Here is a 17,945-nt window from a genome sequence, read left to right on the forward strand (position 1 = left end):
GAACTGATCAAATCAGGGACTTGGAGTAGTTGTATTGCTGTGAACTAAAAACTTTGCTTTTAAATGTTTGCAGGAGAGCTTTATTTTTTTGTCTCTAGGATGACAATGACAGGTTTAACTGACTCCAATCAGTTTGCTGCTGTTCATGCCAAATAGTCTTAAGTGACAAATTTTCAGTGTATTCGAGAGCTGAATGTCAGAAATAGTTCCATTGGTTGGAAGAAATTGAAGGGAAGATGGGTTTGTATTCCCCCTCAAAAAAAAACAGCTTTTACATTCTGGTATATACACTCCTCTTGTCAAAAATGCTGCAAGACAGTGCAGGTGATAACTAGGAGTATTGCAAGGTATAGGTAGGCCGGATGTGTGAAAGTGTTTGAGATCATTGACTGGGTTGCGTCTATGCTTATGTTCAGAGATGTAGTGAACACTTCAGTTAACACCATGGAGTCAACCTGCTTTTCCTATGACAGTTTAAACCTTTGTGGCAGGAATGAATTTAAATGAAAAAGAGTGAGATGGATCTAGGCAAATACGAGTTCATTTACATTTAACTGCCAAAGGAAAAAAACACAATTGCAGATGATGGAAATCTGAAATAAAATAACACTAGAAGCACCCAGCAGGCCAGACAGGATTGGGGAAAAGAAATAGTTAACATTTCTGGCAGTTTGTTTTTTTTTTACATTTTATTTTGAGTTCTGATTTTTCTTTGAATTTTCATTGGATCCTTGAAGTTTTTAAGTTTCTGAATGTCATATAGTGGAAGCATTCAGTCCTTGAGTTTGGGTTTGGCCCATTTGTGGTTTATAACAGAACGGTACAGCACAGAATAGGCCTTCAGTGCACAATGTTGTGCCAACCTCATATATCTGTTTTCCTTTCCTCCTACACAACCCTTAACCCTGCATTTTTCTTTCATTCATGTGCCTTAGTCTCTTGTATGTCCCTATTGTATCACCCTTTACTATCACCTTGGGTAGAGCATTCCAGGCACTCACCATTCTGAGTATTTAAACTCTGACATTTCCTCTAAGCTGCTTCCACTCACCTTAAATGGATGTCCTCTGGTATTGGCCTCTGCCTCCTTCAGAAAAAAAATCCTGGTTGTACCCTCAATCTTATACTTCCATCAAGTTGCCTCTCAACCTCTGTCTTTCCGAAGAGAAGCCCTAGCTCACCCATATTTCTCATATGACATGTTCCCTAACCCATGCAACATCCTGGTAAATCTCCTTTGCATACTCTAAAGCTTCGGTATCCTTCCTTCACAATACTGCAAGTGAGGTCCAGTCAGAGTTTTAAAGACCTGTAACATTACCTTGGCTCTCAAATTCAATCCACCTGTCAGTGAAGGCATGCATGCCATCTGCCTTCTTAACCACCCTATTGACTTGTGAGATAAATTTGAGGGATTTATGGATCTGGACCCCGAGGTCCCTTTGATCCTTCACACTGCGAAGAATCTTACTACTAATCTTGTATTCTGTCCTCAAGTATGATCTTCCAAATTGTATCACTTCACAATTTTCTGGATTGAACTCCCATCTGTCAGTTTTTTGCCCAACTCCGTATCCTGTCTATATCTTGTACACTGGTAGTTTTCTACACTATCCACAACACCAACCTTTGTCATCTGTAAACTTGCCAAGGCCACCCTTCCACTTCCATATCCAAGTCATTATATTGGAAGTTCTGACCTTTAACTCTTTTTATACAAATGCTGCCTTTCATATTCTTTATTTCTGTTCCTGTTTTACTGTTTTTGTCCAATGTTTGAGATGTTGAAAATCCTTCCAGAGTTTAAAGCAGGAAATGCAGACTCGTTTTGCTATATTCTGTTAAGAAATTTAGGTAAAGTCAATAATTACAAAACCAATTATCTGCACTTTTAGTATATTGAGGAATCCAATAAAGCAAGATGTATAGTAACCTTAAAATTAAGGTGTACAATGCAGTGTATACAATTCATTGGTTCCAGAGCTTTGCAGTTGATTCTTCTGAGAACACAGTATTATGTATGTTTGCTGTGCTAAGGGAACCTGTAAAAGCTGCTATTTTTGCTAACGTTTTTAAGCCTTCATTTTTAATGGCTTTGAATGTTTTGTATCTAACTGTGGTTGTTGGGAGACCATCCCAGCAGAAAATCGAGGCAGGCCCTCTGTCACATTCAGGAACCATTGTGGATGTGTGTGGGAGAGCATAAAGCAATTAGTCTTCAAAATCTTATACCACCTAGTTATAAGGACAGCCATTTATAAAGAAGCACTACTACATCAGTTGATGTTGAGAAGCACTGAATACTGTTAATGTATGGTGCTTGGGGGTATTAAATTGTCATTGGAGAAAGTTAAACTTTTACTGTGTTTGACATGTACATGAGAGAGAGGTTTTCAGATTTGCTGTTCAAGCCTCCAAAGCCCCCTATGAAAATTATTGAAGATGACATTCAGGAGACTTGGATGCTCAACATTAGTATGTAGTACCTTGTGCTTGCACCTGATAATTGGACATGTACCTGGGCAGTCACCTATGGATAGAAACACAGCATGTCCTTTGATTTCTCAGCTGATGGCCTGGCTGTTAAAAGGCTCTACAAATGGTAGTTTTTACTTGCCAGTATCTGCATGTTGATGATGTATGCTTGTATACAAACATTAATTAAATCTTTCTTTTTTTTTGTAGACTTCAGCCAAAGGATTGCTAAAGTGAGTGAACATGGAAACCAGTCAGTGGTCAAACAGTAGGATTTTTTAAGTAATCACATCGGATAATGCAGCTTGTTCACTGATCAACTGTTTCTGGAAGAATTGCACTTCTGGAATCCATATTTGGTTGGATTATTGCAGTTTTTTGGTGCCAAGACTTTGCAGTAAGGATTTTTAACCATGGGTGACATGAATAATGCAGTGAAGTACCTGCCAAGCAGAACAACAGATGATCACCATGAAGGGCATTTTGACTGTACTGTTGCAGAGCTCCGTAACCTTATGGAGCTGCGTTCTACAGACGCTGTACAGAAAATAGAAGAGTGTTATGGGAATGTCGAAGGACTTTGTGCAAGGTTGAAAACCTCACCTATAGAAGGTAATCTTTAGGATTCTACCCTTTGTTTCAAAGCCACGTTTTTCCAGACAGGAGCAGAACAATCCAAAAATTAATATTGTTTATTGAAGGTTTTATTGTGCATGTTTTAATTAATGGTGTATGTATGCCTACCTTTGGAATTGCAGGTAATATTTAATGTAAGGACTTGAAAATGCATTACAAATCTTAGACCATTAAAAAAAAAAGGCTCTGGCTGTAATATATTCCATATCTATTTGGCATGAAGGTTTTATTGGAATAAATTCCCAGTAGATAGTCAGGAATTTAAGTGTGCACCTGGATGATTTTACAACAATCGCTTTTATGGGCGAAGTTCCCCGGTGAAAATACAAAGTTATAAGTTATTCCTATCATGATTTAACTCAGCCAAATGCAAAGTGATACATTTTGGGAGGTTAAATCAGGGCAGGACATAGTGACTGGCAGACCCCTATGGACTGTCGTTGAACAGACATGTTGGGATACAAGTACATGATTCCCTGAAGGTGGCAACATGGGTAGACATAAGAACATAAGAAATCAGAGCAGGAGTAGGCCATCCGGCCCATCAAGCCTGCCCCGCCATTCAATAAGATCATGGCTGATCTGTCCATAAACTCAGCTCCATCTACCTACCTTTTCCCCATAACCCTTAATTCTCCCACTATGTGAAAATCTATCCAACTGTATCTTAAATATATTTAGTGGAGAAGCCTCAACTGCTTCCCTGGGCAGAAAATTCCACAGATTCACCATTCTCTGGGAAAAACAGGTTCTCCTTATCTCCTCTGAATCTTGAGGCAATGTCCCCTAGTTCTAGTCTCACCTACCAATGGAAACAACTTTCTTATCTATCTCTTTCAAAATCTTGTACGTTTCTCTAAGATCCTCTCTCATTCTTCTGAATTCCAGAGAGTATAGACTCAATCTGTCCTCATAGGTTAACCCCTTCATCTCAGGAATAAACCTGGTGAACCTCCTCTGCACTGCCTCCAAAGCCAGTATATCCTTCCTCAGGTATGGAGACCAGAACTGCACACAGTACTCCAGGTGCGGCCTCACCAGTACCCTGACTGTTGCAGCATGACCTCCCTGCTCTTGAATTCAATCCCTCTAGCAATGAAGGCCAATATTCCGTTTGCCTTCCTAATAACCTGTTGTACCTGCAAGCCAACTTTTTGTGATTCGTGAACAAGCACTTCCAAGTCCCTCTGCACAACAGCATGCTGCAATCTTTCACCATTTAAATAGTAATCTTCTCTTCTATTATTCCTTCCAAGTGGATGATCTCGCATTTACCAACATTGTATTCCATCTACCAGACCTTGGCCCACTCACTTAACCTATCTGTAGCCCTCTGCAGACTCTCCACATCCTCTGTACAATTTGTTTTTCCGCTCAGTTTAGTGTCATCGGCAAATTTTGCTACGCTACACTCAGTCCCCTCTTCCAAATCATCAATGTAAATGGTAAACAGCTGCAGACCCAGCACCGACCCCTGTGGCACCCCACTCACCACTGACTGCCAACTGGAGAAACACCCATTTATACCAACTCTCCGCCTTCTATTGGTTAACCAATCCTCTATCCATGCCAATACACTTCCTCCGACTCCATGCATCCGTATCTATTTATAAGTCTCTTGTACGGCACCTTATTGAACGCCTTCTAGAAATCCAAGTATACGACATCCACCTGTTCCCCTCTATCCACTGCAATCATTATATCCTCAAGGAACTCCAGTAAGTTTGTCAAACAGGACCTGCTGTTTCTGAATCCATGCTGCATCTGTCTAATGGAACCACTCCTTTCTAAATGTTCTGCTATTTCAGTAGTGAATAAGGTACACTCAGTGGCCAATTTGTTAGGTCTAGGGGTGGAACCCGTTGTGGTCTTCTACTACTGTAGCCCATCCACTTCAAAGTTCGTATTGTGCAGACAGAGATGCTCTTCTGCACATCACTGTTCTAATATGTAGTTATCTGAATTAGTGTCGCCTTCCTGTCAGCTTGAATTAGTCTGGCCATTCTCCTCTGACCTCTGAACAAAGTGTTTTTTTTCCCTACAGAACTGCTCCATTCTTTGTCAATTTTAGAGACTGTGTGTGAAAATCCCAGCAGATCAGTAGCTTGAGGTACTCAAATCACCCTGTCTTGCACTAACAATCATTCCACAGTCAAAGTCACTTAGATCACATTTCTTCTCCATTCTGATGCTTGGTCTGAACATAAACTGAATCTTTTGACCAGGTCTGCATGCTTTTAAGCATTGAACTGGTGTCATATGTTTGGTTAATTAGGCAATTGCATTAATGAGCAGGTGTACCTAATAAAGTGGCAATTGAGTGTATGTGGGCATAAGGTGTAGAGTATAAGAAATAAGAGTATTGAGTACAGGAGTTAAGATGTTATATAAAAAAAAATGAAAAAAAATTGCAAAAAATGAGATTGAGTCCTAAAGTGAGTCTATAGGTTGTGGGAATAGTTCAGTGATGGGGTATGTGAAGTTATCCCCTCTGGTTCAAGAGCCTGATAGTTGTTGGTCCTGAGGCTCCTGTACCTTCCTGATGGTAGCAGCAACAGGAGAGCATGACCTGGGTGGTGGGGGTCCCTGATGAACACTGCTTTCCTGCGGCAGTGCTCCATGTAGATGTGCTAAGTGATGAAGAGGGCTTTACCTGCGATGGACTAGGCCGTATCCACTACTTTCTGTAGGATTTTCCATTCAAAGTTACTGGTGCTTCCATACCGGGCTGTGATACCCGTGCAATTTTGGTCACTTTGCACTGTGCAATGTGGAGTTCTGGTCACTTTCCTACAGCAACAATATAGATATAGAAAAAAAATTACATGGGTATTGCTGGGACTTGAGGACCTGAGTTATAGGGAGAAGTTGAATAGGTTAGCACTTCATTCTCTGGAGTGTCTGAGAACAAGAAGAGATTTTATAGAGGTGTACAGAGTTCTGAGTATAGATGGTAGAAAAAGCATGGTTGCATTTACCCTGAGGTTGGGTAATGGGTTAAGGGTGAAAGGTGAAATGTTTAGTGGGAACTTGAGGAACTGCTTCAGGAGGTTGTGCGAGTGCGGAATGAGCTGCCATGTAAACTGCGGATAAGTGCATGAATGGGAGGGGTATAGAAGTCTGTGGCTCAGGTGTGGGTCAATGGGACTAGGCAGTATAACATGAACTAGGTGGGCTGAAGGGCCTGTAACTGTGCTACAGTCCTCTGACTCTATTACAGTTGCACAAAACGTTGGTTGGGCTGCAGTTGGGGTATTGTATGCAGTTCTGGTTATATTACTACAGGAAAGATGAGATTAAGCTGCAGGGAGGCAAAAATATTTCATAAGGATATTTCCTGGATTGGAGGGCTTGAGTTATCAGGAGAGACTGTTTTCCCCCTGTTGCAAAGGAGGCTAAGAGGTGGCACGATAGAAGTATGATTAGGAAAGGTTAGCTAGTCAGAAACATGAAGTCAGCAAATGCTGGAAATCCAAAGCAACTCAAAATGCTGGAGAAACTCAGCAGGTCAGGCAGCATCTATGGAAAAGAGTAAACAGTCAAAATTTTTGGTTGCTTTAGGTAGTCTGTATTCTGTGGTAAGGATGTCTGAAACTATAAAATGTAGATTTAAGGTGAGAATTGGAAGGTTTGTAGGGAATATGAGGAGTAAATCTTTCACCATGTTGGTATCAGGAATGAGGTCATGGTGTTGAGACAAGAGCAATTAAGAGGCATCTGGACAGGTACTTGATTCAAGTACGGCATAGAGGGATGTTGAACTAACGGTCAGATGTGAATACACTCAGACTTCAACTCTGGGGATGCACTCAGGTGGAGCGCTATGTGATTCAGTGTTAAGCGAGGTCATTATAACATTAAGTAAATGGACGTGTGCCTGATTTTTAAAAAATCAAACCCAAGATATGTGATGTATTACTTTATGTATACACAGTAATTTGTGGAGAGACAAATGCAAATAGGCCTGACGTGTACATCAAAGGAGCAGCTGCAGAGGGAAGTGGGTGGTGGATGTATCTTGGAGGGGGGATCATGCTTTGGGTTATCCTCTAACTTTGGCATTGAGATTTGACTGCCTTCCTCTGAAGCAGTTCTCGTTAGCAGGAAATCATGTCAAGAACACCTCTCTCTGCCTTATTGCTTTGCTCCCAGTCAGGGCCATTATTGATGAACTGGTCCATGATTTGCGTGATCATGGTGACACTAGTGCTGAGGAATTTTGTGGTTAATTGGTCCTTTTGCAGCCTTTAACCCAGAAGTGTGTTTCTCTTCTTGGGAGATGAAAGTATGAGAAAGCATTCTTTTCCAAAATAGGCCTGGTTCATCCACATTGAAGGCAAGCTTGAGAGGGTATTCGTCCCTTTTGATTATGGCCTCACTGTTGCAGGAAAATCCTGGTCTGCCTTGCTGTCTGCACTAGCTGCTTCAACAGAGATACGAATGTTATGGAGGTTACTGCGCTGTTTAAATCTATCAAACCAACCTCTGCTGGTTGTGAATGTTACCGATATATCATCATCTTGAATATGATTGAAGATGCTTCTTGCCTTTTCCATTTTCAGCTGGCTTAGGGGCATGTTTTGTTGTGTTTGGTCATCTGTCTATATATTTAGTCTATTTTCTATTTTTTTCAAGCAAATTGATCTTTGAACAAATCACCTTCATTGCTAACTTTGAGGTTATTATTCCAGAAACTTTTATCTTGTCTGCATTTTTTTTGTAATTATTCTGATTTAGCCACTTTCAAAGAGGCACCAACATCAACCTGATGCTCACCAGCTTCCAAACACCGTATCACTTGCAGTTTCACATCCATGCTATTGCTTTTCCTAGACATCATAGATGTACTACCCTCACTGGAAGTTGCAGGCCGTTTTGCAGACACTATGGGTGGAAAAAAAATTGTAATAAATTGGCGAGGGAGCAAGAACATTTACACGTGCTGGAGGTAGTGTGAACTAATCCTGATTGGCTGTGAGTGGCTCAAAGCTTATGTAAAGCATTCTTATGTCTGATTGAATGTTTACTATAATGGTGGCTGCACTTGAGAAGTTATGTGTTTAGAATGAATTTTTGCTATTTAAAAAAAATTTCAATAAAGAATTGAGTAACCATGTTGTAACAAATCAGCCTATGTGGGGTCTGAATGTAGTATCGATCGGCATGATGTTTGTTATAAATAGTGAGCTGAGAGGCTTGTTTCTGTTCTGTGCTGTTCAACTTGTCTCAGCACCACCTTGGAAAAACCTATACAGGTGATGAGAGTTAAAAGTCTAGCCATGATTTTATTGAAAGGTAGAGTACGTGTGAGGGGCCAAATGGCCTACTATTTGTTACCTAAATCTGATTGGTTATCCATTGGTTTTGATAATGCAAATCACCAAACAGCTTTTCATGCCTCCCCTACTATATCACTCCACTTTATCTTCAGTTAGTCTAGATCACTGTCTGTCCCGCTGCCAATTTGGCAACTCTTTGAATATGCTCCAACCAAGTCATACTTAACTGGTTACCTACAGTTTCACAGAACTATTCCTTTTAGTCCAACTTCACTCCATACAGTTTATAAGAGGGGTAGTTTATAATAATTCCAGGTGCACTGATTTTGATTACTTAATCCTTTGTTTTATTTAGCATTACCATGTGGAGTTGGCCCTTCCAGCCCTCTGAGCCATGCAGTGCAACCCCCAATAAACCTGATTTAACTCCAATATTCACTAATGCCCTTTATTACACAGTGTATAAGATTGTTCAAGATCTGCTCTAAGGCCCTAATTCATCATCTGAGGTCTTTGTGCAACTGTACATTCTTGGACTGGATACAAAGTGCCAACATCATTGGGCCACTGCATTCTCAAGTCAGGCAATGAGTTGACGTTTGACAGGACACTATAAAGGCCTCCCCTCAATGCCTGACAGGCTTTGCTTTGTCTTAAAGTTGAAAGGATTTTGTAAGCTTAAATTCCTCCTGCATTCAGAAACATTTGACAAATTTGTACATTTTAAACATGATATAAAGCAGTTCATTAAACGGCTATGAATTACAAATCAATATTTAATATAAAATGTAACTATATTTATTCTGTAATCTGGGGGTCTCCATAAACGAAGTCTCTGACTTTCTGTTAGCTCATTCATTGTGTAGGATCAGAGAATGGACTTCATAAGGCTGACTATTCTCTGTGGAGTTCACAACAAAGGCAAATAGCACTCTGTCCTGGATTTGAAGTGCATCCACGTAAGTTTTATGTTACAGGTTCCATGGTTGCGGCTGAACTGTCAGCAGTTTTCAGAGGGACAGCCAGCCACAACCAAGAAGATTTGGCTCAATGTTTCATTTGCCATTTTTCAGTTTATATCCTAGAACTTGTCTAGCTCTGTATTTCACAATACAATTGATACCTGACACTTTGACCAGAACTTTCATGGACCAGTCTTTCAATGATCACATGTTCAGTTTTGGGTTACTCAGAAATCTTGGCACATGATCAGTTCAATCCACTTGATAGGAAGAAATTGACTACAAGGCTAAAGGACCTGAAACCATCTGACTATACTGCTGAAGACTTGAACTACATCTTAAGATCTACACATGTAAGGTGTCTGCCTGACTCTGGAAAATTGACTATTTATGTTGTGATCACAAAAAGTAGCGCAAATTTAAGTTGGCCATTTGCACCTCATCTAGTCCTTTTCGATCAGCAATTCTATCGAATTGTTATCAAGCAGTCATTGCTCATCATTAGTGTTACTGTTCACTTTAGGTTCTGTTAGTTCCATAGCACATTACAGCCTTGGTCCAGTAAAGCTGAAATCTATTTTGTAGGTGAAATCTATTTGTCCCTCAGCAGCAGCTCCCTCAGTGTAATATTGAAGAGCCAGAAGTCCGGCATAATATATGAGGAGTAGTGGATGGCGTTGGGCCCGCACTTGCTGGAGTTTATAAGAATCGGGGGGAATCTCATTGAAAGCTACTGCATATTGAAAGGTGTGGATGTACAGAGGATGTTTCCAATAGCAAAGACTCTAGGACCAATGGGCACATTCTCAGAATAGAAGAACATCCCTTTAGAACAGAGATGAGGAATTTCTTTAGCTAACGGGTGCTGAATCTATGGAATTCATTGCCATAGACCAGTGGTCCCCAACCACCGGGCTGCAAAGCATGTGCTACTGGGCCGTGAGGAAAAGTTATGAGTCAGCTGCACCTTTCCTCATTCCCTGCCACACACTGTTGAACCTGAACATAGGGTTGCCAACTGTCCCGTATTTGCCGTGACACCCCATATATTGGGCTAAATTGGTTTGTCCCATACGGGATTGCCCTTGTCCCGTATTTCCCCCCGCTAAGGTAGAACGTTCCTATGAAACCTTTCATGCTGAAATGGCGTAAAGCGAAGAAGTAATTACCATTAATTTATATGGGAAAAATTTTTGAGCATTCCCAGACCCAAAAAATAACCTAGCAAATCATACCAAATGACACATAAAACCTAAAATAACTCTAACATATAGTAAAAGCATTAATGATATGATAAATACACAGCCTATATAAAGTAGAAATAATGTATGTACAATGTAGACAGGAAGATTAAACCAAAACCGATTTGTGGGGAAAAAAATTCGGCACGTATGCGCACGTGCACATCACATATGCGAACAGGTGCCCGCGCAAGGCTTCATGGTCATGGTAGTCTTTCTCGGGGTAAATACAAGAGTCCCGTCAACACACACAAAAAATGCTGTTAGAACGCAGTAGGCCAGACAGCATCTATGGGAAGAGGTACAGTCAATGTTTTGGGCCGAGTCCCTTCGTCAGGATTTGACTGCTGCTTTTGTCCCTTATTTGGGAGTGAAGAAGTTGGCAACCCTAACTGTAAATATTAAACCAGTCTGCGGTGCATAAGAGGTTGGGGACCCCTGTCGTAGATGGCTACGGAAGCCAAGTCATGGGGTATATATTTAAAGTGAAGGTTGATAGGTTCTTGATTAGTAAGGTCATCAAAGGTTATGAGGAAAAGGCAGGGGAATGGGGTTGAGAGGGATAATCAATCAGTCATGTTCAAGAAATGGAGCAGGATGGTCTTATTCTATTTTTATGCCTTGTGGTCTAACCTGGAAGCACCACAATAGTGAGACTATAACTAGTGGGGAAAATAAGTTATTTGTTCCAAACTACGAATGCTATAGGAAATCCATTCATCAATGATTCTCTGGCCTCAAATCACTTCTGTAGGCCTCAGAATTACTCGTTCAGTACAGAAGCTCTCTACTGTGAATTTGATTACCAGTTTTAATATATTCTGTTCTTAAAATGAGTCCTTTGCACCTTTTCCCAACCTGGACTTAATGGTGCATGTTTAAACACAATTCTTGCTGCTCTGCAGAATCAGTTTTTCTCCAGTACCTTTGTTCTATCATCTCTTGCACTTTCCTTCAATTTGTCACCTATATGTTCAATTTCAGTTGCTTGCATCCCTCATCCCTTAGTGTTCATCATTGATGTAGACTTTAACCATTTGTCAGTCTTTGTTTTTGATTATCTATAGTTTCTGGTAAATTCTATTACATATCTTTATTTTCCTGTAAATGTCTACAAAAATACCTTGAGGTAGTCCACTCTTATTAGCACTGCCATATATACTTAAGTAATACATTTGACGTTGACTATGAATCTCTGAAGTTCTAAGCACCTTTGAAAATCAATTTAAGTTTTTAATGACCTTGCCTTCATGTTATTCGCTGAATTTTTGTTTTAATTCCATAGCCTGTTAATCAGTTTGACCTGATGTTTCTAACCAATGTAACAAATGGAGGTGATACAGATTTTGAAATTATAGGCACAAGAACTTCTCATGATGGGTGTATAAGTGGCACTGGATTCTGTGCTGACACAGTCTACTCTATTAGCACTGCCATACTTGAAGTAAAGCACTAAATTGAATTATTTTTGTTCAGATGGAGGTTGAAGGTCCTTATCCAGGTGACTGTCCTAATCACTCCTATGACAGCTCAAGCAGATAAAATTTTGGTCACCCTATTTCCTCTGTCTGTGAGCAACTACAAAGTAGGATCCCTGTGTGTCCGCCAAATAAAAAAGCAAAATTGTGGAGATTGTGGAAATCTGAAATTACTGAGCAGCTCAGACAGCTGTGGGTAAAGAAAGTTATCTCGGGTTAATGGTATGGTTATCTAAAATATTTTTTAATATTGAGACATTAAATTCTACCATTGTGTATTCATTTCATAGGTTCCCATAACCCATGGACTCACTTTCAAGGATGCTTTCTCATGTTCTCACTATTTATTGCTTATTCATTTATTTATTATTGTTTCTTTTTTGTATTTCCACAATTTGTTGTCCTTTGCATATTGGTTGTTTCCCCTGATGGGTGTGGTCTTCCATTTGATTCTATTATGGTTCTTGAGCTTGCCATAAGAAAACACATCTTAGGGTTGTATATGGTGACATATATATGAGACTTGGAAGAGCAAATCTGCAGAGAGATAGCAGGCAACTGCAGGAAACATAAAGTTGTGGTGGTAGGGGATTTTAATTTTCCATACATTGATTGGGACTCCCATACTGTTAGGGGTCTAGATGGTTTAGAGTTTGTAAAATGTGTTCAGGAAAGTTTTCTAAATCAATATATAGAGGGACCAACTAGAGGGGATGCAATATTGGATCTCCTGTTAGGAAACGAATTAGGCCAAGTGACAGAAGTCTGTGTAGGGGAGCACTTTGGTTCCAGTGATCATAACACCATTAGTTTCAATTTGATCATGGACAAGGATAGATCTGGTCCTAGGGTTGAGGTTCTGAACTGGAAGAAGGCCAAATTTGAAGAAATGAGAAAGGATCTAAAAAGCGTGGATTGGGACAGGTTGTTCTCTGGCAAAGATGTGCTTGGTAGGTGGGAAGCCTTCAAAGGGGAAATTTTGAGAGTGCAGAGTTTGTATGTTCCTGTCAGGATTAAAGGCAAATTGAATAGGAATAAGGAACCTTGGTTCTCAAGGGATATTGCAACTCTGATAAAGAAGAAGAGGGAGTTGTATGAAATGTATAGGAAACAGGGGGTAAATCAGGTGCTTGAGGAGTATAAGTGGTGCAAGAAAATACTTAAGAAAGAAATCAGGAGGGCTAAAAGAAGACATGAGGTTGCCTTGGCAGTCAAAGTGAAGGATAATCCAAAGAGCTTTTACAAGTATATTAAGAGCAAAAGGATTGTAAGGGATAAAATTGGTCCTCTTGAAGATCAGAGTGGTCGGCTTTGTGCAGAACCAAAGGAAATGGGGGAGACCTTAAATAGGTTTTTTTGCGTCTGTATTCACTAAGGAAGCTGGCATGAAATCTATGGAATTGAGGGAATCAAGTAGTGAGACCATGGAAACTGTACAGATTGAAAAGGAGGAGGTGCTTGCTGTCTTGAGGAAAATTAAAGTGGATAAATCCCCGAGACCTGACAGAGTGTTCCCTCGGACCTTGAAGGAGACTAGTGTTGAAATTGCGGGGGCCCTGGCAGAAATATTTAAAATGTCGCTGTCTACGGGTGAAGTGCCGGAGGATTGGAGAGTGGCTCATGTTTAAAAAAGGATCGAAAAGTAATCCGGAAAATTATAGGCTGGTGAGTTTAACGTCAGTAGTAGGTAAGTTATTGGAGGGAGTACTAAGAGACAGAATCTACAAGCATTTGGATAGACGGGCTTATTAGGGAGAGTCAACATGGCTTTGTGCATGGTAGGTCATGTTTGACCAATCTGTTGGAGTTTTTCGAGGAGGTTACCAGGAAAGTGGATGAAGGGAAGGCAGTGGATATTGTCTACATGGACTTCAGTAAGGCCTTTGACAAGGTCCCGCATGGGAGGTTAGTTAGGAAAATTCAGTTGCTAGGTACACATGGAGAGGTGGTAAATTGGATTAGACATTGGCTCGATGGAAGAAGCCAGAGAGTGGTGGTAGAGAATTGCTTCTCTGAGTGGAGGCCTGTGACTAGTGGTGTGCCACAGGGATCAGTGCTGGGTCCATTGTTATTTGTCATCTAAACCAATAATCTGGATGATAATGTGGTAAATTAGATCTGCAAGTTTGCTGATGATACAAAGATTGGAGGTGTAGTAGACAGTGAGGAAGGTTTTCAGAGCCTGCAGAGGGACTTGGACCAGCTGGAAAAATGGGCTGAAAAATGGCAGATGGAGTTTAATACTGACAAGTGTGAGGTATTGCACGTTGGAAGGACAAACCAACGTAGAACATACAGGGTTAATGGTAAGGCACTGAGGAGTGCAGTGGAACAGAGGGATCTGGGAATACAGATACAAAATTCCCTAAAAGTGTCGTCACAGGTAGATAGGGTCATAAAGAGAGCTTTTGGTACATTGGCCTTTATTAATTGAAGTATTGAGTATAAGAGCTGGAATGTTATGATGAGGTTGTATAAGGCATTGGTGAGGCCGAATCTGGAGTATTGTGTTCAGTGTTCACCAAATTACAGGAAGGATATAAATAAAGTTGAAAGAGTGCAGAGAAGGTTGACAAGGATGTTGCCGGGACTTGAGAAACTCAGTTACAGAGAAAGGTTGAATAGGTTAGGACTTTATTCCCTGGAGCATAGAAGAATGAGGGGAGATTTGATAGAGGTATATAAAATTCTGATGGATATAGATAGAGTGAATGCAAGCAGGCTTTTTCCACTGAGGCAAGGGGAGAAAAAAACCAGAGGACATGGGTTAAGGGTGAGGGGGGAAAAGTTTAAAGGGAACATTAGGGGGGGCTTCTTCACACAGAGAGTGGTGGGAGTATGGAATGAGCTGCCAGACGAGGTGGTAAATGCGGGTTCTTTTTTAACATTTAAGAATAAATTGGACAGATACATGGATGGGAGGTGTATGGAGGGATATGGTCCGTGTGCAGGTCAGTGGGACTAGGCAGAAAATGGTTCGGCACAGCCAAGAAGGGCCAAAGGGCCTGTTTCTGTGCTGTAGTTTCTATGGTTCTATGTATGTACTTGATAATAAATTTACTTTGAAAGCAGTACTTATGGGACATTGTGCATGCTTGACCTGGTACTGGTATTCAAAAGTGTGCTGAAATGCCATGCAGATGTGATTATATACACACACCGTATATTGTGCAGCTGCTTTTACTTGACATCCCTACCTGCTTAAATTATAAGCAGGGAAAAAATTGAATACAAAAGCCAAATTGTGTATAGCTAGGCTTAAGAACAGAAATTGTTCCAAATGCTTACTTGGCCGGTGTCTGCAGAAAAACTTAATATTTCAAATTGGTATTTTTGCACTAAAATATGTAATATAGTCTATCTCACAGATCTTTAATTTTTAAGATTTTTGATTTTTTAGGGTTGCCAATCCCACTACAAATGTAGGTATCTTCCCCCCCCCCCCCCCCACAAATGTACTGATCTTAATGGCCCTGGAGAGCCACTGCTTAACTTTAGTGCTAGTTTCTGCCTGTTTCTGTGTGCACATCCAAGAGCAACAGTAAGCCAGATTGCCAGTGCATCTGGCCACCTCTGGTGCTGGACTCACCATTCAGTTCAATAGGGAAACACAAATATCCTAAGCCTTGGACTGGATGGACTTCACAAATGGTCTGCTGCTTGTCGCCAGCCATGGTGGAAGTAACATGACCCTATTCATTTTAATGGTGCTTGAAAATGGGTAGAAGGAGGATGTCAGAGGTAATTTTTCTCTACACACAGTGGAGGGTGCGTGGAATGCATTGCCAGCAACGGTGGTAGAGGTGGATATTAAAGGCTCTTTTAAGGGACTCATAGATATATGGAGCTTGGAAAAATAAAGGGCTATGCGGTAGGGAAATTTTAAGCAGTTTATAGAGTCGGTTACATGGTTGGCACAACATTGTGGGCCGAAGGGTCTGTAAGGTGCTGTAGATTTCTATGTTCTATATGGCAATTTTGAATTCAGTACAGGCTGTTCCTGTGTTACAAGAGCCCAACATGTGGCCACCCAGACAAGCTCCCACAATAAATTCAAAGGTCTGACTTCCATGTATAAATTCAATCCTATGAATAATAGAGCTAGTTTCCTTGTTTCTCTTATAGTAATTATACTTTCAAATTAGTTTTCTGTGCTTTTGGTGCTGTTCATTACAATACAATGGATATAAGATCACTATACCAACAAACATTGTATTTTCTAGGATGGGCAAAATTGACCTGTGAACATTGGTAATGAATAGGTTGTGTTCTCAGGATGCAGTGTCAGACCTGGTTGATCTTGTGGTATGGCTCCAGAATTCAGATTTTCTTTGGTGCTGGAATGTGTGACATTTGTGGGCTATCCCAACACATCCTTGGGTGTGTTGGTTGTTAACACAAATGATGTATTTCACTAGCATAAGATTCTGTAGTTGCTGGAAATCCAGAGCATGTGACACATGCACATAATGCTGGGGAATCTCAGCAGGTCAGGCGGCATCTGTGGAGAGAAATAAAGAGTCTGTGCTTCGGGCTAAAACATCGGCTCTTTACTCCTCTCCATAGGTGCTGACTGACATGAGTTCCTCCTGCATTTTGATGCTTTTCAATGTTTCCTTGTACATGAGATAAATCTGAATATGAATCATCTTGGCTGCTTGATTTTTGATCCAGCTTGTAAGTCTTTCTGCTTTGGTGCCACAGATGGTGCATTCTGTTAATTTTGTATTGCCCTTCTATTGCATCATCTTTCCACTGTTTAACTGCCTTTTTCAAGAATTGTTTCCTAGCCATCAGTCTTCCAAGACGTTTGTCAGATTTACTTCTATTTTCCTACCAGCTGATTGATATAGGTATTTAGCTTTGAACTTGTTTGTATGGGCTGATCATAATGAAAATTAGATCTCAATTCATTCATCTAAACTGTGGTGCTTTAAAGTATCTGAGCTGCCTGTTTGCCAAGCATGGCCTTCTACAACTTTATTAAGGAAGAATTCAGTTTGACTGCCTCGAGATTAAAGTAGCTGATGCTGAAAATCTAAAATAACAATCAGCATAAGCATCAACTGTGAAGAAAGCTAATGCATCGGAGTTTGTTTCAGTTCCATTTACTGTAAAAAGCAGCGTGACTCAGGAGTCAGCAGTAGTCTGACAAAGTGGTTATGTTTTGTAAAACTGGATGTAGGTTAAAGCAAATCCAGACTCGAGCAATATTACCTTCAGTTGTTCCAGTGATTGAACAGAAATTTGTATCTGTCAGTTTTGACCTTTTTTATGCAGAGGCATATTCCTCTAATCCATGTAGGTGATTAATCATTACTCAAACCTGCACGGAAACTGTCATCTTCAGTGCCTTGAAACTCTAAATTCTGGAAGTTGAATAATTCGTGTAATGTTCAATAAGTGTGGAAATTTGTAGGCTGTCATGCTCCAGCATGTCACAAATATTTCATTGCTTTGATAGGCAGCTGATCTATCTATAAAGGAAAGAATGTAGATTGCTTGATGTAATGCTCAGAAGCAAAGCCTATCCTGTGTTGCAAGTCTGCCACAGAGCACAGATTCACTATTTCCTTTTTATTCCCTAATAATTTCACATCAAGTTCTGGCAGAGAATTGTGGATTTTGGATACTGAAGGATGCTTGTCCGTGCATGTAAAACTTAAAGGGCGTTTAGAATAAACAAGAGGTGTCTTGAACAATGTGGATGCTTTTATATTCCAAGTGATAAATGAGCATCTGATTTCCCTTCAGAATCTGGTTTATTTTTACTGACATATGCCTCCAAATTTGTTTTTGTGGCAGTGGTACAGTGCAAGACATAAAAATATTACTAAGTTACAATAAAAAAAATTAGTACAAAAATAAAATAGT

The 17,945-nt window shown here is 40.3% G+C and overlaps 1 protein-coding gene across 5 annotated transcripts in view; it reads left to right on the forward strand.

The window, feature by feature from the left end:
- Positions 1 to 17,945, forward strand: part of LOC140202797 (plasma membrane calcium-transporting ATPase 1-like) — a 129,198-nt gene that overhangs the window by 29,980 nt on the left and 81,273 nt on the right. For all 5 annotated transcript variants that reach the window (XM_072268157.1, XM_072268161.1, XM_072268160.1 and 2 more), the window contains exon 2: positions 2,686 to 3,087. In XM_072268157.1, the coding sequence (XP_072124258.1) occupies positions 2,889 to 3,087 (199 nt within the window). In that variant the 5' untranslated portion in view covers positions 2,686 to 2,888. The remainder of the gene's footprint in view (positions 1 to 2,685; positions 3,088 to 17,945) is intronic.

Source organism: Mobula birostris, chromosome 9, assembly GCF_030028105.1.
Source record: "Mobula birostris isolate sMobBir1 chromosome 9, sMobBir1.hap1, whole genome shotgun sequence".
Classification (NCBI taxonomy): domain Eukaryota; kingdom Metazoa; phylum Chordata; class Chondrichthyes; order Myliobatiformes; family Myliobatidae; genus Mobula; species Mobula birostris.